Consider the following 22,559-nt stretch of genomic DNA (forward strand, 5'->3'; position numbering starts at 1 on the left):
TGTATGTTTCTCGAATTAAATGGTCCTCTTTTTTTTTATTATTTTTATTAATTCATGTCTTAAAGATTGCAACTTAATTCCCTTTTACTATATATGATTTAAGCTAAATATTAATTTGTTTGTTTTCTATTAAAAACTTCATTTTTATTAACTAGGGCACCTTTCAATACCATGTCAAAGTCCCATATTGGTTTTGCTTAGCCGGTAATTCATGCTAAAATTTTTAAGTTGAAATAATTGTCACAACTGCTGTGCATGTTCAGATCAATTCAAGTACAAATCTATGAAGATATCCCTTGCAGGGAAAGCAATTGAAGTGTTTTTTTTTTTTCTTTTGTTTTTGAGAAGCAATTGAGATCGGTCGCTTAGTAAATTAATGATTAAATACCTTATGTTTTGGGGCCAGCACCCGGCTGTTAATTTTATTAATGCTGGACAGAAATACCTTTGATTGTTTCTTCTCTAGAGAAGATCTTCATCAATTTGCCCACTTCTTTTATAAGTAATTTAACTAACAATACGATTTATTATACTCTTTTGAGAAAAAATAATAAATATGCTTATATTTTTAAAGCGTCATTCAATTCTTATGATGAAATTGGCAGAAGCATTAAATTATTCCATCTTAAAAATTAATTTAGCATTATAACATTTTCTGAATTAGTTGATATAAAAGAATGTGGAATTTGACAAATAATCAGATGAATACTTTTTATTTGTAATTTCTTTATATAAAGATTGCTTGTTAAGTATTAAACTGATATATGGGGCATATTAATTTTCCTCTCACATAAATTTCTGGACTGTCCAATATCGACCATGCATGCATTTCTAATATCTAATAGAGAAGCCATTGAAAAAAAGGGAAAAAAATAATAGTAATTTACCCATTAAAGAGTTCTCTCATATTCAATACGATATTAGAGGCACTGACTAATTTTTAAACTTTCTACATGATGTAGCTATTTATTAATTAAGTCTGTCGCAATATGGTGGATATATAGTGTAACACCCCATCCCAAATCACATCGGAATTCGTGCACGTTGATCGAGGTTGACCGTTGACCCAGTGGGTCAAAAGTTAACTTTTTATTCCAGTTGAAATTTCTAATTGACCATGGTATCGTGGCGAAGTGCAGGATGCCCCGAGTTCGTAGACTAGTAGCACGTCGAAAACGGAGCTACGGTTTGAAATTTATGGCCAAAACAAGTCGAGGTGCAAACTGTCCAAAAAGTGTTGGGAGTTGACTTTTTATTGTTATGTAATTTTGTTTTGACTTTTGTATGGTTGTAAAGTACTCGTCGATATGAGTTCATAGACTAGTGGCACTCTTAAATTGGACATCTGGTCAAAAAGTTATGGATATTTGAAGTTCGCCGGATACCGTAATATTTTATTATATCTGGCTTAAACGCACAGTAATGCCACGTGTCGTCACCTGATTGGTCCACATGGGTGAACAGTGTCACCCACGATGGCTTTTATTTGGCAAAAACGCCAGGGAGGAGAGAGAAAGAGAGAGAGGAGAGAGAGAGAGAGGACCGGCCGCCGGAAATCGTCCAATTTCTGGCCAATCCTTGCTACACGCGCCGGCCAGACGGGAGCACCTTCCCATTTCCGGCCGAACCCTGAAATTCCACGACCGTCGGTGGCCGGACGGGCCTAGACCGAGCCGGCGAAGCTCGGTCTTGATTTTTCCCTTCCACCGCCGGCCACCCATTTTCGGCCACTTTTAAGCCACACGCGCCTGACCGGTCCCTCATCCGTGGCAATTCCGGCCTACCCACCAAATTTCACGGCCACCGGACCTCCGACGCGCCAGGATCGGAGCATTTTCCAGCGAGGCGCTGAAAATCTTCAAATCGCGATCTCTTCACCGTCCGGAAGTCACTGTTCCGACGAGTACCCAGTTGCACCGCCGGTCCCTGTCCACTAATTCCGACCTCCTGAATCCAAAGCCGGCATCCTTTTCCTCCAATTCGCTACGGTTTGGGAGAATTGGGGGGTCGAATCCCAAAAGCTTTCCGGCGAGATTCCGGCCACCTCGGGTCCGATCTCCGAGAAGTAAGACCTAATCCGTTATCCTCATCACTCAAGCTTCGATTCGGTATATCACTCATAATTTTTAGTTGTCGTTTGTGTTCGCTCCCTGGGTACCCATTTGGGAGTTACCCGATTAAAATATTAATATATTTGGTTGGTGTACTGTGGATGTTTTAGGTGCGCGTGCGAGTAGTGGAGTTGATCCTGCGGAGGATCTTAGCTGATATACGCTCTTAAGGTGAGTGACCCACCTTTAAAAATATTTTGGGGCAATTAATTATATTTAATTGGTGTTTAATTGATATTTGAATTATGCTCATGTGGTGCAATTTAATTATGATTTTATTGTGATTTAATTTATTTATTATGCATGAGCAAAGTATTTTCAGTAATAATTGTATGTAGTTTTAATATTATTTTTCGGGCATAATTGGTTTAAATATTTTAAGGAAAATATTTGTTTAAAGTGGAAGTTTAAATTTTTATAATTATGCCCGCGGTATATTGTTTGTTGAACCTCGTATTATGAGAAAAATTATTGTTTTACTGTTATCGATGTTTTCGTACCGGATTGTTAAATGAAAATATATGGGATGGTAAATGTGAAAATTGGTATATTTCCCACGGTAATTTTGGAAAGAACGGTACGGTTATAATTAATTTAATAATTATTTTAGACGCATTCATACAGTATTGGTGTTCTGGTGTATGTATATGGTTAGCGCGCAAGTATTATGTCTCCTGTGAGTTGCCATTGGACCGTGGGCAGGCAAGTTTGATATTGGCCACAGCCGCTCCCCTCCTTGGCCGGGATGATGGTTTCAGCAGCGGTACTGTCGGGATGCCGAAGTGCCGTTTGCAAGTTTCTCTCTTTAATCCCCCCGCCAGTCGGTGCTCGGGACGTTGGGTATCAGAGGGCATCATCGGTATATGGTGTGGTGCGTCAAGTGTAAATTTTTCAGACAAAATTTCAAACCCCAAAGTGTTCAAAAATTATTTATTATATGTATTTACATTTTAATTACATTTAGGGTATTTATTTATTTATTTATTGTTATTAAATTGTTTGATCCCTTGGTTTTTGAGAAATACGAATATCGGGTTTTGTGAAAATGTTTTAAAAAGGGAACATTTCCAACGGAGTGATTAGTGAGAGTTTTGAGAGAAATTATTATTTTCATCTGCTATTATTTATTTACCTATTTAATTGCCGGTATTAATTAAATTCCCTTATTTGTTATTATTATTATTAAAAGTGTTCAGTAGCTAGGGTTGCTCACTGAGATGATTAGCATCTCACGTTTTTAAATTCCGTTCCATTAGGTGCAAGGGGTGGTAGACGTTCTTCCGGAGCGAACCAATTCTCCGCCGCTATCGTGGTTCGAGAAGTACCTTTGTACTCATTTGTTTCAGTTGTAATATTTCTTTCATCTTTGTTGTATTTTCTATTGAATAGCACTTCATCAAGCTCTGTATACTATTTTGGACACCTATGTTTTATTTATGCACTGGATTACTGTTATTCTTGTGAAGTGCTGTAAAATTGTGGAATCAATTTGTAGTATTGTGGGAGGAATAAGGGGATGAATATAGAAGTGTGTTTTCAGTACAGGTAATTTTTGGTAAGTCCTACCCTTAGGGGAGGTGCTGCCGGATTTTCCGTTGGAAGGTTCGGTGGTATTGCCAAGATCCTTCCAATAGAACAATGTGGTAGAAAGGAAAAATAGAACAATCCTAGATATGGTAAGAAGCATGCTTAAAAGCAAGAGATTGCCAAAGGAGTTTTGGGCAGAGGCAGTTGCATGTGCTGTCTACCTATCTAATCGATCTCCAACAAGAAGTGTGTGGGGAAAAACACCTCAAGAAGCTTGGAGTGGAAGGAAGCTCGATATTTCACACCTAAGAGTGTTTGGAAGCATAGCTCATGCACATGTACCTGATGAGAAAATAAGCAAATTGGATGATAAAAGTGAGAAGTATGTCTTCATCGGCTATGACATAAACTCCAAAGGGTACAAGCTCTACAATCCTAAAAGTGGGAAAACAATAATCAGCCGGGATGTTATATTTAATGAAAAAGCAGAGTGGAATTGGGAATCACATGATAAAAGCTATAATTTTTTCCTATATCTTGGAGAGGAAGACGCAAAACAGCCAGGAATGGAGCTAATGAGAGAGGAGCCGATCACCCCACCAGCTTCACCAACCACAGGTCTTCAAGAAGGTGGAAGTTCAAGTGAAAGGGCCCCACGGTTTAGGAGTTTTCAAGAGATATATAAGGCAACCAAAAACCAAGATGATCTCACTTTGTTTTGTTTATTTGCTGATTGTGAACCCGTAAACTTCCACGAGGCAATAGAAGACAAGAATTGGAAGAATGCCGCGGATGAGGAGATAAAAGCAATCAAAAAGAACAAAACATGGGAACCAGCTTTACTTCCATAAGGATCCAAGGCTATTGGCGTGAAGTGGGTGTATAAAGCCAAGAAGAATTCTAAAGGAGAGATTGAAAGGTACAAGGCAAGATTACTAGCAAAAGGTTGTAGTCAAAGAACTGGAATAGACTATGATGAAGTATTTGCTCCCATTGCTCGACTAGAAATGGTAAGATTGATTATTTCTTTGGCAGCTCAACATGGTTAGAAGATACATCAAATGGATGTAAAATCTGCCTTTCTAAATGGGTTTCTTGAAGAAGAGGTTTATATTGAGCAACCACAAGGATATGAAATCAAGAGACAAGAAAAAGTTTTAAGGTTGAAGAAAGCACTTTATGTGTCAGGACCCATCCAAAACCCCTCACCGGAACCCTGGACAAATCCTGATCCCAGGGAAATACCACTGAATTCGACAGCATCTCTCCTAAGGGAAGGACTTACCACAAAATTTACCTGCATAAAGATACACTCCTATATGGTACCACCTTATCCCTTCCACCTTACTACAATAATTTCCACAATAGCAGCACTTCGATAACAATTTATATATAAAACACATACGTATATATATATATATGCAATAGGAATAATCAACTAAATAAACAACAAATTATACCTTTAATCATTCACGTTCGCCCACACTACCCACTTGTTGCTGTATATTTCAAATACACGTCAAATATTGTGTTAAAAAATATACCGATGCGTAATATAGGAAGAAAAGTAAAGCAATCATCACATTAACAACAACAACAATAATAATAGTAATCATTTTCATGATAAAAATAGTACTAATATCATCTGTCATATTTACTTGAGGCAATTACTTGTTCAATGACTATCACATAATCACAGCTGTCGCAAGGACTATCTCACATGCCCAAAAGCTACCACTTGTTCTAAGGACTATTCTACTTGTCCAATGGCTATCTTTCTTGTCTGTAGACTGTGATACTTGTCTGGATATACCATATGATAATAATAATAATAATAATAATAATAATAATAATAATATTAACAATAAAAATAAAAATAAATAATGGAAATAATAATAATAATAATCATAATAATGATGATAACATTAGTAACAATGAAAATAATTGCAAACATAATTCTGATAAATAATAATTGTAATATTATTAACAAGAATAATGTTAATAATAATAATGACAATAAAAGCAATTAAGTATAATGTTAGAAAATCAGGTTATGAATATATAGAATAGTACGAGGTCAAATAATATTTTAAAATTCAAAATATATTATGAAATATACACTCGTATCAAGGGTACAAACGATACCCTCCAACATGCTATGCAATCCATGATTCCAGCTATCGCCAGCACCCTGCTACCAATACAATCCAGGGTAGTTGCCTAAATTGGCCGTCCAATCCTCTGGACTCGTAGCAACATAGTTACGAGGCTAGCTTTTCATGGACCACATCGGATCGCTGTCCCCATACGATGTGATACATACAAATATAATATACACATATATATATATATATATATACATATTTACAAAAAATACTTGATGCACATACTATATACCAGTGGTGTCCTACGGTGCCCAGCGTCCTAAAGCACCGTCTGACAGGGAGGTTAAAAAAGAAATCAGCATACGGTCCCGTGGCATCCCACCGCACCGCTGCTTAAACCGTCATCCCAGCCATAGAGGGGAGCTGCTATGGCCAATATCCAACTTGCCTGCCCTCGGTTCGATAGCAACTCACTGGAGACATTACAACCTGCACGCTAATCACGTCCACATCCACATCCACCTGCACGCTAATCACATCCACAACTACATAACACCGGTACGTGTATGGTGCATCGAAAACCGATAAAAATATTTATAATATTATATTTTTTTATAATATAATATAATATTATAAAATTTGAACTTTTATATGATACACTTAAATTTATGCACTTTTATCAAATTCACAAAATTTCATGCATAAATAAATAATTAAACACATAAGTATAGTTTCGATCAGAATAATTCAATATAACCAATTCCGCAAACCTTCAAATTAATTCATACTAAGTATCAATAGAATCACATACAATTCCATAAATAATTAAGCATATAAAGATACATTCTATTAGCTGTCATAACTTCATAGTAACCTCACAGTAAAGTTAACAATAATTTAACAACAGTTTAAAATCTATAGCTTTCCAAATTTAAGAAACATTAATTCAACACAATTGGACATCATCAATATAAATAGCAATTATTTAAACATTAAACATGTATTTTTCAGATTATCATATTAAAATAATATTATTTATCCAAAAATGGCATCTGTCAAAATATTCAATCACAATTCACAAATAAGGTGCCAAACGAAAGCTAAGGTGATGATGAGTGTAAAACCAACCTTCGTTTAGCTCAAAACCCTCGGAGTTGGCCGGAAAATGGTCGGGAAGTTTCGACCGGAACCCCCTCCACTCATCTCACCAATGGCTTGGAATTTGGGCAAACGGATGTCATTTTTGGAATCAGGGGGTCAAAAACTAGGGGGAGGGACCAACCTCGGGACCGATGGCCAACCAATTGGCGACTCAGCGCCGGGCCTCGTCCAGCCATGGGCCACCACGTCGTCAGGCACATGTGGTCGTGCGACGGCCGGAAGAGGTGCAGCAGAGAGAAAGAGATACCGACGAGAGTGAGAGGGAAGGAAGAAAGAAGAAGGAAGAAGAAGAAGGAATCCAGGGGGGGGGCTATTTTTTCTTCCCACGTGGGGAAGAAGAAAAAAAGAAAGACAAAAAGAATATAAATAAATATAAATATAAAATAATATTAAAATAATAATATAATATAATAAAATAATAATAATAATAACAATAATGTAATATTTAATTATCTGAAATATGGCATTTCCTTGTCGTGACACATGGCACCCTTTATAATGCTACACGTGGCGTCGCTGTTCACGCACACTTACATATTAATGAATAGTAATAGCTGTCTTAGAAAAAATTCACAGGTCCGTAACTTTCCAATCATATGTCCAAATTGAGCGTGCTACTAGTCTATGAGCTCGTATCGACGAGTACTTCATAACCATATATAAGTCAAAGCTCAATTTTACAAGAATAAAAGCTCAACTCTGACACCCTCGGACAGTTCGAACCTCAACTTGTTTTACTTATAACTTTCAAATTGTAGCTCCATTTTTTATGTGCTACTAGTCTGTGGACTAGGGTCGATGTGTACTTCGTAATGGTGCCTTGGACAACCTAGAATTCTTACCGAGTCAAAAAGTCAAAATTTGGCCCTTCTCGATCAACGACGGTCAACGACGATCAACTTGAGAAATTTTCAATGTACTTCGGGATGGGGTGTTACATTATGTGTAACACCTCGTCCCACAGTACGTCAAAATTTTTGCACATTTATCGAGGTTGACCGTTGACCGAGATGGTTAAAATTTTGACTTTTTGTTCTGGATGGAATTTTGTGTTGATCAAGGCACTATTTCAAAGTACGTATCATCCAGAGTTCGTAGACTAGTAGCATGTCAAAATCGGAGCTAGCGTTTGAAAGTTATGCGCAAGGCAAGTTGCGGTCCAAGTTGTCCGGGGTGCCAAGTTTGACTTTTTATTTATGTAGAATTTTGATTTGACTCTTGTATGGTTGTAAAGTACTCATCGATATGAGTCTATAGACTAACGGCACGCCTAATTTGGACACCCGGTTAAAAAGTTATGGACTCGCAAAGTTTTTCTGATACAATATTATTTTATATCATTTTTAATTAAATGGTGTTATTGTGAAAAATGAGCGCCATGTGTCAAGCCCTCAGCTTTTCCCGTTAGTGCACAGTGGCACCCACGGGATGGCTTCTTATTGGCTCAAACCCGTGTGTGAGCCGCTAGAGAGAGAGAGAGAGAGAGAGAGGAGAGAGAGAGGCGAGACCACCACTGGCCACCGCCGATTTGCCATTTTCTGGCCACCCTTTCCGTACATGCTTCACCCCACCTTGGCGCCCACTTGAAAACCGGCCAGCCAGCCAAAAATCACTGCTAATCGATCGCCGACACGCCCGAATCGAGACTTTTTCCGGCGGTGGAGCCGATTGTTTCAAACCCAGATTTCTCCTCGATTTGGCCTCCATTTGCCTCACTGCTGGTCTCATCCGTTCGCCCATCCTCCAATCTGCATTTCCTCCAAAAATCATAACCAGTGACGGGTTCCTGTGACCATGGCGGCTCGTCAGGAAATTGACTTTCCGATGAGTTTCTAGTTGCACCGCCCATCCTTTCCTACTAATTCTGATCCAGTATCCACTTTCCCCAATTTTTAACAGATTGTGAGAATCGAGAGTCTAAAATCTAAGAGTTTTCCGACGAGATTCCGGCCACCTCGAGTCCGATCTCCGGAAAGTAAGACCAGATTCGTAATCCTCATTTCACAAACTTCGTTTTGGTATATTACTCGTAAATTTTGGTTGTCGTTTGTGTTTACTCCCCGGGTACCCATTTGGGAGTTATCCGATTAAAATATTAAAATAATTAGTTTTGTGTATTGTGGATATTTTAGGTGCACGTGTGGATAGTGGAGTTGATCCTGCAGAGGATCTCGATTGATACACGTGCTTGAGGTGAGTGACCCACCTTCAAAACTATTTTGGAGTGATTAATTATATTTATTTTATGTTAATTGAATATTTAGAAAATATCTCATGTGGTAGAATTTATTTATAACTATGGTAAACTGTATTATCAATTTCGGTAATTTCTATATATATATATATATATATATCTTATTGATGCTAAACAAAAGTTTGGTTTATTAAGAAATTCTTGATTATTATTATTGTGATTTAATTGAAATTATTACACATGAGCAAGGTGTTTTCATTTAATTAATTGTACTTGGATTTTAATATTATTTTTTGGGCATGATTCGATTTTAAATATTTCAAGAAAAATATTGGTTTAAGATTGGTGCTTTCAAATTATATAATTATGCCTTTGAAATATTATTTGATTGACTTTATGATTTGGAAAAAGTTATTTGTATATTATTATTGGTGGATTTTTGCTGGAAATATTAAAAAAAAATGTGGGATTGTGAATTTGAAAAATGGTATGATTTCCACAGTGAGTTTTGGAAAAATAATTATTATTATTTTTAAATAATGTGGTTATTTATTTTAGATGCACTCATACAGTACTGGTGTTCTGTACTGTGTATGTGGATGAGCACGCAAGTTATAATGTCTCCCATAAGTTGCCATTGGACTGAAGGCAGGCAAGTTTGATATTGGCCATAAGCCGCCCCCCTCCATGGTCGGGATGACGGTTTAAGCAGCGGCGCTGTCGAGACGCTGAAGAGACCGTATGCAAGTTTCTCTCTTTAACCCCCCATCGGACGGTGCTCGAGACACTGAGTATCGTAGGACATCACTGGTATATAGTGTGGTGCATCAAGTATTATTTCTTAGATATAAATTTCAAATCCTAAAGTTTTAAAGTCGTATTTAAATTAAATGTATTTAACTTGTTTTATCACTTATTTCCAATTAGTATTTTTCTAAAATGTATTTGTTCATACTTGATGTCAATGAATTTAAATCAATGTTTTTAAAATGCATCTTGCCATATTTTTATTATATAGATTGATTGAATATTTCAAAATGAATTTTATAATATATTTTTGCCATTTATTTTACATGATTGTTTGTAATTATTTAAATTATATTTTTTATACTGTTTATTTTAGATTATTAAATCAAATGTTACGAATTATGTATTGAATTTCACTTTTATGTTATATTTCTTTAATGCAAGTGTTCTAGAATTATTTTATTATATTTTATTTGTATTTGGATTATTTAAATTTTGATCAAATTAATTATTCCTTGATTTTTGGGGCATAAAAGATTGGGTTTTGTGAAAATATTTTAAAAAGAAAAACTTTTCCAACGGAGTGAATGGTGAGGGTTTTGAAAGAAAATATTACTCTCAATTAATTATTATTTATTTAATTATTTATTCTTAATTAATCAAGTGTACTATGATTATCATTACTATTATAATTGTATATTAGATAGAGTCATTCATTGAGATGATTAGCATTTCATATTTTTAAATATGTTCCCCTAGGTACAAAGATTGGTAGACGTTCGTCCGGAGTGAGTTTGGTCTTTATTGCTATCGTATTTCAAGGAGTTCTCTTTCTTTTCATTTATTTTTATTGTAATATTACTTTTCATCCTTTGTTGTATAACTTCCATACTTAATTGTACCCTATGATGCTCTGTATACTGTATTGGATGTATTTTATTAAATACTGCATTAGTTCCCGGTTTAATTTATGGAAGTTCTTATTATTGTGGAATTAAATTGTAGTAAAGTGGAGGAATAAGGCGGTATATAATATAAGTGTGTTTTCAGTACAGAGAATTTGTGGTAAGTCCAACCCTTAGGGGAGATTCTGTCAGATTTTCCATTGGAATGTCCGGTATGATTTCCCTGGGATCAAAGCTTGTCTAGGGTTCCGGTAAGGGATCTTGGACGGGTCCTGACATTATGGGTTGAAGCAAGCACCAAGAGCTTGGAATGCTAGAATTGACAAGTATCTCCAAGAAAGGAATTTTATCAAGTGTCCATATGAGCATGCACTTTATATTAAAATTAAAAGAGATGATATATTGATTCTGTGCTTGTATGTAGATGACTTAATTTTCACGGGCAGCAATCCAAGTATGTTTGTCGAGTTTAAGGAGAAGATGACGAGAGAGTTTGAGATGACCGATATTGGGCTCATGTCTTACTATCTCGGCATTGAAGTAAAGCAAGGAGGTGAAGGCATTCTAATTACTCAAGAAGGGTATGCTAAGTAGGTATTTAAGAAGTTTAAGATGGATAATGCAAATCCCATTGGCACACCAATGGAATGTGGAGTCAAGTTATCGAAGCATGAGGAAGGAGAAAAAGTGGATCCAACATTTTTTAAGAGCTTGGTTGGAAGCTTAAGATATTTGACGTGTACAAGGTGGGACATTCTCTATGCAATAGGAGTTATAAGTCGTTACATGGAAAATCTAACAACTCATTTGAAGGTTGCAAAAAGAATTCTTAGATACCTAAAAGGTACAACAAGTTTTGGTTTGTATTATTCAACTTCCAATGATTACAAGCTTGTTGGATATAGTGATAGTGATTGGAGTGGAGACATAGATGATCGTAAAAGCACAAGTGGCTTTGTGTTTTATTTGGGAGATACGGCTTTTACATGGATGTCAAAGAAGCAGCAAATTGTTACTCTTTCAACATGTGAAGCGGAGTATGTAGCTGCCACCTCATGTGTTGGTCATGCAATTTGGCTTCAAAACTTGTTAAGGAAGTTGGGTTGTCCATAAGAAGAACCAACCAAGATATATGTGGATAATAAATCAGCAATTGCCTTGTCCAAGCATCATGTTTTTCATGATCGAAGTAAACATATTGATACACGTTATCATTATATTAGAGAGTGCATTGTCAAAGGAGATTACAGCTGGAGTATGTGAAGTCTTAAGATCAAGTAGCCGATATTTTTACCAAAACTCTTAAGCATGAAGTCTTTGTTAAATTGAGAAGTCTCATAGGAATAACTAATCAAGTTTAAAGGGGAGTGTTGAAATATAAACTTGATTTTTTATTGTTATTTATTTATTTATTTATTTATTATTATTTTGTGGGCCTTGATTACTTAGGGTCCAAGTTTTCTTAGAGTCCAAGTTTTAGAAACTTCTTTTATGGTAATTTTATGATGTTTTATGTAGGTAGGATTAATTATTAGTATAAATATTGTTATGTTTTTTTTTTTCTTGTATGTGCTGAAAGCCAAAAACAGTTGAGAACCATTGAATAAACTAGTAGCAATTTTTTTTTCCTTTCTTCTGGTGTTTGCATTCTGTTTTGCTGCTTTGTTTTTATTTTTTGCTTCTGGTTTTTGTTTTCATCCAACACAGCTTGTATTCTTTTTTATTCTTTGACAATTTCAAGCCAGTAAACCAGTAAACACACTTTTACGTATAGGAGGTTTTGAGGATTAAATCCTCACAACTATTTATATGAGAGGATCTTATCCATAGCCAAGTGTTAATCTACTGTATATCATTAATTTGATGCTACTGTGACCTACACCCATTGACTATATATATATACGGAAAATATTAAGGAAACTTTATCTTAGAAAATTCAAACAAGAATACCAATTTATTCAATGGCATAGGAAAGATACAGAGAGAGAGAGAGAGAGAGAGAGAGAGAGAGAGAGAGAAATACATTACAGTCAGAAGGCATTCACAATCACAACAGCCTTGTATTTATTTTATAATTGACTTTTTTACTGAAGCGACAGGAAAAGCATATCGTACATTATTCTTTATAACCTATAAAGGTATAGGTATAAATTATTGATAATCAAGAGGCTGCTTCATGTATGATAATGGGTCTAATTGTTATTATCAACCCAGAACTGCTTCTGGAGATAATCAATCACATTCTTGTCAACTTGGAAAGCCTTGGTAAGAACATCAGGATTGATACGAGGGTCTGATCCAAACACAGCCTTAGCAATGGTAACCACTCCTGGGTTCTGGCTGCTGAGAGCAGCAAATGCGACAGTATTCTTATGTCACCTGTTGATCCATCATTCTTCATCACATCTAGAGCTGAAAAATAACAAGAGCTAAATATTGTTCCAATTTAGAAAATTTTTCCTAGCGGAGTTCGATAAAGTTTTCCCACTAATGTTTGGATGACTAGATTTTGTTACCTGCTGATGCTGCGACAACAGCATCCCTTCCAGAGGTTTTCACCGAAAAAGACAGTCTCGTCTAATAATTTGGATATGTAGCATAGAAATCAGAATGTGCCATGTATATGTAATTTTGTGCCATTTTCCCGACTCCAGAGTTGGGATCAAGAATTACACCAACGCGTACCACTTTCTGTGATCCTACACTACTAGTTCCATTTTCAAAAGCAACTACAGCAGTCGCTTTTGATCCCCAATAGTAAGACGATGAACATACAGAGATTGGCCATTTGTAGAAGGACCAAACTAAAGACAGAAATTGTATGTAGATGGCTATCTAGATTAATTGTTTGTATAAATGAGTATGTTGGTTTGTTTTATGCATATATTATACATATATATAAACATTGTCTGTCTATATGAGCAGTGAGAAATTTGTATATATATATATTGCATCAGCCAGTGGTCAACGTGTACAGTAACTTCAAGGAAAGGCTCGCGCCGTGTAGAGGAAGGAAAATTGGACTGGAATCTCTTATTCTCCGTTTGTATCGTTTTCTTTCCTTAAAACAGACGTCCAACCATAAAAATTCTGCACGAAGAAATTTAATAGCGACAGGTAGATTAATTTATTTCTTCTTTTTTTTTTATATTAAATACCATTTGTTATTTATTCAATAGGGAAACAAATATACGGATCCTTATTAAAATGTAGAAGCTTACATATAAATTATGAATTCATTGGCTGCTTCATATAATATAAATTAGGGTCTAATTATTGTTGTCAACCCAGAACTGCTTCTGGAGATTTTCAATGACATTCTTGTCAACTTGGAAGGCCTTGGTGAGCACATCAGGATTAATACGAGGATCTGAATCAAACACAGCGTTGGCAATGGTGATTACTCCTGCATTTTGGCTGCTGAGACCGGCAAAGGCAACTGCATTGGTATATCCCCTGTTGAACTGGAAATGAATGAGACCAACTGGGAATACAAACACATCTCCCTTGTTCAGGACTTTAGAAAAGAGGCGGTTCTCGTCCTGGTTGGAGGTGACAAAACCAACCTCCAGTGTACCCTCTATGACTACGAGGATTTCGGTGCCGCGAGGGTGAATGTGGGGAGGGTTTAGACCATGTGGTGCATAGTCAATACGAGCCAGGGATATGCCCAAAGTGTTGAGTCCTGCTATTTTATCGACGTTGAGTTGAGTTACATTTGAACCAAGTGGGTTCGACGTGTCCCTAGGCTTATCGAGCCCCTGAAAGAAGAAATCATTGGCAGTGACATCCTTTGGGTTCTTGCAGAACTTTCCATTCACAAACACTGTTCCATAAAGAAAATACTTTTTGTTAGTTCAGTAATATTATAGTATCATGGTATTCTTGTATATCTAGTTATCTTAGGATATAAAAAACGTTAGTGAAGAAATACAGAAAAAGGAAAATAAAGGGTAAACATACAAGCAGATTCAACTTCAGAGTCTTTGACTGCTACACAGAAGTCCTGCAGAGGACTGGGGTCAGAGGCAGAGGCAATAGAGGATGCCAAACCCAAAACAACAAGAGACAAAAAGATAGGAACTCCTTTCATCTTATTCATAGAGAGACTTGTCTGATCGATGTTTTACAAACTTTCTGTTGTATATATGCAAGTGAGGGATGAGAAATCTTGGTTGCAAACCTTCTTATTTATAGAGGCTTGGACTCGAGAACTAGTCTCTGGGTATTATATTATAGTAATCAATGTAAAGAATCGTTCTTCATTAAGCACTAAAAGAAAGAGTAAAAACTTATTTAATTTCCTCTACAGCGTTTACTTTTAACGTGGAAATGGTCTTTTTATTTTATTTTACTTTTTTATTTATTTATTTTATTTCTGATGTCTTGCACGTGCCCTTCTCTCTTCAGTTCATTCAAGCCCTTTTTTTTATAAGATTTATTTTAACCATTAATATGTTGTTCTCAGTAAACGTTAAGTTTTATTAATTTGTCTCCCAGGAAGCCCCTTGTGTAAGTGCGACATAATTTTATTTATCCAATTAACATTGATTTTATTATTATTATTATTATTTTTTAAGTTGAAAATTGTCACTGTTGTGCGTGATTTGATCAATTCGAGTATGATTCAACAAATGTTGTTTCAAAATTTTGGTTATATTAAATAAAACATATTTATAAACTATCTCGATGGACAGCAATTATGATATTGCTTCCAGAAATTAATTATATGGTTAGAGCTTAACTTAACAACCTAAACTTTTGGGGCCGGAGAGGTTTCTATTAATGCTAGATAAAATTAAAATGCCTTTGATTGTGTCTTAATTTGCCAGAAGTAATCTAATAAAATGATTTATTTTATTAATGCTTCTGGAAATAAAGAAAAAGTCCACTTGTCTAGATGTTTATTTTCGTTTTTTATGTTACAAATATTTTTCGCCTTTGGTTGACAAGGGTTGTTGGAACAAGCAGAAAAGTGTACGTTTACTCCAACTAATCTGTATGACATTCAGAATTAAAGTACTATCAATTGCAAGGAACTAAAAAATAAAAAAAATAAAAAAAAGCGCAGAGTTCAATTAAAATTTTTTACAATTTTCATTGATCCAAATTTGAAATGAAAATTGGCATGTGCATTAAATTATACATAAAATGAAAGTAGAATTCTACAAGTAATCAGATTAAATTTTTACTTTAAGAGAACCTGCCATTCATGCTTTTCTGGGTTGTCGTATAAAACTTTGATATTGACTCAACTTTTCATCTAAAATTTGAAGATATGGGTATTAATTTGAATTACCAAGTACCAAAAGATCAATCTAAATGACCCAATACCTTAGTGTAAACTGTCAAATCACACGCATCATTCTTGATAATCATTTCGTTTATATTGAATTATATATTACGCCACAGATTATTTGATAAAACTCTTTCATTGCTACATCTTTATCATATTTTTGTCACTGAAAGTAATTTATTGAACTGAAATTCAGAGGCATATATATATATATGGTAAGTTAATTTGTAATAGTACTTCCCCCATGAATAGTCAAGCAGGGCCTTTATCTTTTCTGGTGGATACTTGTTCGGAATAAATTGGAATACAATCAGAATGAGACACCGGAGGAATAGTCCAAAGCAAAGTGTAAAATACTCAACAACACACGTTTCTTTCATTTTTTCCTACAGCAGTAATTTTGTGGTAATGTGAGCCTAAAGCCACGGACCATATAACTCCTGGGTTTTGGCTGGCTAAGAGCAGCAAAAGCAACAGCATTGTAATCTCTCCTGTTGAACTCAAAATGAATGAGACCGACTGAGAAGACGAACACATCTCCTTTGTGGAGGATTTTAGTGAAGAGTCAATTTTCATCTTGGTTGGATGTGACAAAACCAACCTCTAATGTTCCCACTACCACTAAAAGGATTTCAGTTGCGCCAGGGTGTGTGTGTGTGTGGATGGTTTAGACCATATGGTGCATAATTGATCCTAGAGATATACCCAAAGTGTTGAGTCCTGGTATCTTGTCGACGTTGGCTGTGTTTACCCCTGAGCCAAGTGGGTTTAATATGTTTCCAACCTCGTCGACCCGAAAGTGAAGAAATCATCAGCACTGACGTCCTTTGGGTTCTTGCAGAACTTTCCACTAACAAACACTGATCACATAAATTTTTGTAATTAGTAGCAAACACATTTTAACAAGTACCATATAATAGAAATTTAAATGCATGCATATTAATATAATATTGTATATGTACAACCACGGGTTTTGGTGTCATTTAATGCCACACAGAAGTCCTGCACAGGGTCGGGATCAGAGGCAGAGGCAAAGGAAGAGGGCAAAACCAATATGACAAAAGACAAAAGGAGATGAGGACCTTGGATTTTAGAGAGACTTGTCTTAACTTGTATTTAGCAACAAAAGACATTTTAATCGTGGCTAATACCCTGTTTTTCTGTTGAGTGTTTTTTATGTAAAAGTTCTATAACATCTTTTTTTTTTATATTTTGTTTTAAGTTGCTTCCCCACCTTAATATCTTTACGTACATGGAATAAAAAGTTACGCTCTGCGGAATAAAAAATGTAAAAAGGTACTTTGTTTCCTGTTCTATAATATCTTTCTATTGGTTTTTATTTATTGATGTATAAGTATCCGTTACACTGTCAAATTTATGAGAATGTTTTTTTTCCATGGCCAAAAATTTCTCAAGCTCGAGTTGAAACTTCTCAATATGATGGAGTGATGGCACTGTAATCCTTGCTATTTTTAATTTTTATATCAAATAAAGTTTTCAACACCTTCAAGTGATGGAAACTTTTATATTAAAAAAAAAAAATTAAAAAGAGAAAGACAGAAGATAAAACAGAGTTTCTGATTCAAAGACAAACAAAAGTGCTAAACAAATTGGAACTAAAAAAAGTTCAATTAGAGTTTTTACAACAACATTCTATTTATTCTATAAATGGATATGAATCCGGCAATAGGGAAACAAATATAGCAATCCTTATTAAAATGTAAAAGTAAACATGTCCCAACAACAGGGAAACAAAATATTCGAATCCTTATTAAAAAGTAAAAGTTTTCATATAGATTATGAATTCTTCGGCTGCTTCATATAATATAATTAGGGTCTAATTATTGTTGTCAACCCAAAACTGCTTCTGGAGGTAGTCAATGATATTCTTGTCAACTTGGAAGGCCTTGGTGAGCACATCAGGATTAATACTAGGATCTGAATCGAACACAGCGTTAGCAATGGTGATTACTCCTGCATTTTGGCTGCCGAGACCAGAGAAGGCGACTGCATTGGTATATCCCCTGTTGAACTGGAAATGAATGAGACCAATTGGGAAAACAAACACATCTCCCTTGTTGAGGATTTTGGTGAAGAGGCGGTTTTGGTCCTGGTTGGAAGTGACAAAACCAACCTCCAGAGTACCCTCGATGACTACAAGGATTTCGGTGCCCCGAGGGTGAGTGTGGGGAGGGTTTAGACCATATGGTGCATAGTCAATGCGAGCCAGGGATATGCCCAAAGTGTTCAGTCCTGGTATTTTGTCAACATTGAGTTGAGTTACGTTTGAACCAACACGGTTTGATGTGTTTCCTGGCTTGTCAAACCCGGAAAAGAAGAAATCATTGGCAGTAACATACTTTGGATCCTTGCAGAACTTTCCATTCACGAACACTGCACCATATATAAAGAAAGTACTTTTGTAATCAGTTCATAGTATATGGTTATCTAGGATATATATAAAAAGTCAGTGAAGAAATACAAGAGAGGAAAATAAAAAGGTAAACATACAAGCAGATTTAACTTCAGAGTCTTTGAGTGCGACACAGAAGTCCTGCAGAGGGCTTGGGTCATAAGCAGAGGCAAAAGAGGATGCCAAACCCAAAACCAGAAGACATAAAAGAAAATGAACACCTTGCATGCTTGTCTGACGGATGTTCTACTATGTTCTTAATTTCTTAACGCAAAAGAGGGATGAGAAATCTTGGTGGGACACATTCCCTATTTATAGAGAACAGAGTCAGGAACTAGTCTCCGCATATTTTGTATACGATAGCAATGAAACAGAAAGAAGACTTGAAAATTTATCCACTGGGTATTTGATTTAATAGTATAATGATCAATGAAGAATCATTCTTTATTAATCACCAAAAGAACAAGTAAAATCTAAAATGGAAATGGTCCTGTTCATTTATTTATTTTTCCTAGTGTCTTACACGTATCCTTTTTCTCTTTATTAAATCCCTTTTCCCATATAAGATTTGTTTAAACCATTTACTTGGTTGATTCCAATTGGAAGTTCCACAATTTTCTTTAGCTAGTAGACGCTGACTTTTTTTTTTTTAAAAAAAAAAGTTGAAACTGGCACTGTTGTGCGTGATTTGATCAAATCAAGTATAAATAATATATATAATAAATTTTAGATGCCTTTGATTCAAGTCTTAATTTTCCTAAATTAATCTAATAACATGATTTATTATATTAAAGCTTCTAGAAATGAAGAAATATTCTACTAATCTAAAATGTTTATTTCGATATTTATGTTACAAAAATTCAATGGCTTTGGATGACAAGGTTTGTTGGAATGAGCAGAAAAGCTCACATTATAGATTTACTCTAACTAATCTGTATGACATCAGGTAAGTACTATTAGTTGCAAGGAACTAAGAAAACAGGAAAAACATAGTGTACTATTAGCTGCATGGAACTAAGAAAATTGGGAAAACAGAGTTTCAACTGGAATTTCATAAGCCTCAGACTATACATGTAATGAAAATGGAATTTGACAGCAAACAGACTAACTTTTCTAATTTTATGACCTTTGACAACTAATAGTGCTTTTCTTGGGTTGTCCTAAAAAAATTTGATGCTAACGAAACTTTTCATATAAAATTTGAAGAAATTGGTATTTGTTTCAATTGCCGAGTGCCAAAAAGGCTAATCAAAGTTACTAAGTACCTTTCGCTCATATTGAATTTAAAGTGCCAGTAGTTATTTGAAAAAAGTTTTGATTGTTATATTTTTATCATATTTTTGTCATTGAAAGTAATTAGAGAAAACTAAAAATCAAGGACATCAACTGGAACATAGTTTTAGACTTTTTTACATGCTAAAATTATTTTTTAGTAGTGCTTTTTCATGAATAGTCAAGTAGGGCCCTTATATTTTCTGGCGGATAGCGATTGGTTGTTAGTTAAAAGAAAATTTGTCCTTGCCCTACCTTTTCACATCGGAATGTGTTAATTAAATAACTTATGTTGTCCTAAAAAAAAATTAATTAGATTATATAATATTTCTAGAAAATTACAAATAAATAATCGTAGAGGCATTGTTTCATATATAATATTTTTATAAAGGCATTTGGTTCTTATATTACAATCTATGCTTGGATGTCACGGGTTAAAGGAAATATTCGTTGGGGTTGTTTAATATTTACTCTAAATAATACTTTTATGAAAATAAGAATTACTTTGCAAATTTTCTTCAAAAAAAATAAAAATAAAAACACTATAAACTCCATAGAAAAAACCTTGATTTTTCCTATGTTGTATGTATATAATTTTCAAAGCAATATATTATAATTTAGAGCATCGATCTCAAAAACCTGTAGGTTCTATTAATTGACCAGTAAAAGAAACAAAAAGGTCCATATATCATGCTCTTTTTTTTTTGCAGTATATATCAATATTAATTAATTAACAAAAGTAACATTCTAATTATGAAAACTTTGTTTCATATTAATTTCACTTAAAATTAATCTTGATCCAAACTCTTAAATTTAAATTAATTAAAACATGACAATTAATGTTTATTAGCTTCAAAACAGAGAAGATAAGTTACCGGTGAAGTAAAGGCCAAGAAAAGTACTATGAATCACTGACCAAGTCAAAGTGTCAGATAAAATGGAGAATATTCAATCCACGGTCAACGATTTCTCAAGCATGAGGCCATTTTGAAACTTCTCGATATGATGGGTTGGCGGTAATGAAATCCACTTTTTTTTTTTTTTTACATCAAATGGACATTTTCAAAAGCTTCAAGTGACCGAAACTTCCACATAAAATTAAAAGGAGCAAGACAGGATAAAACAAAGTTTCTGATTCAGAGATAAACAAAAGTGCTAAACCGGTTGGACCAATATATATAGCTGAAAATTTCAATTAGAGCTTTTACAACACTATTCTACTTATTTTATAAATGAATCCAAAGCCGACCATACGGAAACAAATATACGAATCCTTATTAAAATGTAACAGTTTATATGTAGATTATGAATTCATTGGCTGCTTTGTTAAATTAGGGTCTAATTATTGTTGTCAACCCAAAACTTCTTCTGGAGATAGTCAATGATATTCTTGTCGACTTGGAAGGCCTTGGTGAGCGCATCAGGATTAATACGAGGGTCTGACCCAAACACAGAGTTAGTAATGGTGATTACTTCTGCATTTTGGCTGATGAGACCAGCAAAGGTAACTGCATTGGTATATCCCCTGTTGAACTGGAAATGAATGAGACCAACTGGGGAATACAAACACATCTCCCTTGTTGAGGATTTTTGTGAAGAGGCGGTTTTTGTCTTGGTTAGAAGTGACAAAACCAACCTCCAGAGTACCCTCGACGACTACCAGGATTTAGGTGCCCCGAGGGTGAGTGTGGGCAGGATTTAGACCATAAGGTGCGTAGTCAATGCGAGCTAGGGATATCCCAAAGTGTTGAGTCCTGGTATTTTGTCAACATTGAGTTGAGTTACGTTTTAGCCAACACGGTTTGATGTGTTTCCTGGCTTTTATTGGTAAACATACAAGCAGATTCAATTTCAGTCTTTTACTGCCACATGGAAGTCATGCAGAGGACTGGGGTCAGAGGCAGAGGCAAAAGAGGATTCCAAACCCAAAACAAGAAGAGATAAAAGGAAGTAAACGCCTTTCATCTTATTCATAGTGAGACTTGTTTGATCGATGTTTTACAAATTTTCTGTTGTATATATGCAAGTGAGACATGAGAAATTTTGGTAGCAAGCGTTCCTATCTTTAGAAGCTCGAAGTAAGGAACTAGTCTCTGCATATTATATTATAGCTAATCAATGTATCGAATCATTCTTCATTAACCACTAAAAGAACAAGTAAAACTATTTAATTTGATCTATAACATTTACTTTGGACGTGGAAATGGTCTTATCTATTTATTTATTTATTTTTATTTCTGATGACTTCCACGTATCCTTCTCTCTTTAGTTCATTCTTACCCTATATCTATATAAGATTTATTTTAACCATTAATTGGTTGTTTTTGTTAAAAGTTAAGTTTTAAAATTTGGTCCCCTTGAAATCCCTTGTCAAAGTGCCATAATTTTCTTTAGCCAATTAAGGCTCATTTATTTTTATGTTGAAAATTGTCACTGTTGTGTATGCACTACTAGAATCGAGTTGATAAACAACGCAAGCACTACGTTGCACGAAATAAACAGCGACGCATTCGACGGAGTCGCTAAATGTCTTGTCGCTAAATACCTAATACAACGGGCATTGCATCATAACAGTCGCCTATTCATAATTTTTAGCAATACAAAGTTAATGTTTGGCGACGCATATAACAATGAACTTACAGCGACACATAACATAGCGACACTTTAATAAAATGTCCCTAAAAATGTTTTAGTGACTTGTTCATAAAGTGTCGCTTAACACTTAAGTTGTTAAACATTGATGTAGAAGAGCAACTCATGTATGTTTTAGCGACTCGTTTTTTTGTCACCTATTTAGTGATGTGGGATATTTTAGCGATGAATTATGT

The 22,559-nt window shown here is 35.0% G+C and overlaps 2 protein-coding genes and 1 pseudogene across 2 annotated transcripts; all 3 read right to left on the reverse strand.

The window, feature by feature from the left end:
- Positions 1 to 13,996: 13,996 nt before the first annotated feature.
- On the reverse strand, positions 13,997 to 14,894 carry LOC107404137 (germin-like protein subfamily 1 member 17). The gene is made up of 2 exons (XM_016011084.4): positions 14,714 to 14,894; positions 13,997 to 14,576 (listed from the first exon to the last, which is right to left on the reverse strand). Exons 1-2 carry the CDS (start codon positions 14,850 to 14,852, stop codon positions 14,020 to 14,022), a joined length of 696 nt encoding a protein of 231 aa, XP_015866570.2. The 5' UTR covers positions 14,853 to 14,894; the 3' UTR covers positions 13,997 to 14,019.
- A 2,746-nt stretch (positions 14,895 to 17,640) lies between these two features.
- On the reverse strand, positions 17,641 to 18,724 carry LOC107434713 (germin-like protein subfamily 1 member 13). Its single transcript, XM_016046195.4, has 2 exons — positions 18,558 to 18,724; positions 17,641 to 18,440 (listed from the first exon to the last, which is right to left on the reverse strand). Exons 1-2 carry the CDS (start codon positions 18,685 to 18,687, stop codon positions 17,884 to 17,886), a joined length of 687 nt encoding a protein of 228 aa, XP_015901681.1. The 5' UTR covers positions 18,688 to 18,724; the 3' UTR covers positions 17,641 to 17,883.
- Positions 18,725 to 21,069: 2,345 nt separating this feature from the next.
- On the reverse strand, positions 21,070 to 21,705 carry LOC107434694 (germin-like protein subfamily 1 member 16; annotated as a pseudogene).
- Positions 21,706 to 22,559: the final 854 nt, after the last annotated feature.

Source organism: Ziziphus jujuba, chromosome 10, assembly GCF_031755915.1.
Source record: "Ziziphus jujuba cultivar Dongzao chromosome 10, ASM3175591v1".
Taxonomy (NCBI): domain Eukaryota; kingdom Viridiplantae; phylum Streptophyta; class Magnoliopsida; order Rosales; family Rhamnaceae; genus Ziziphus; species Ziziphus jujuba.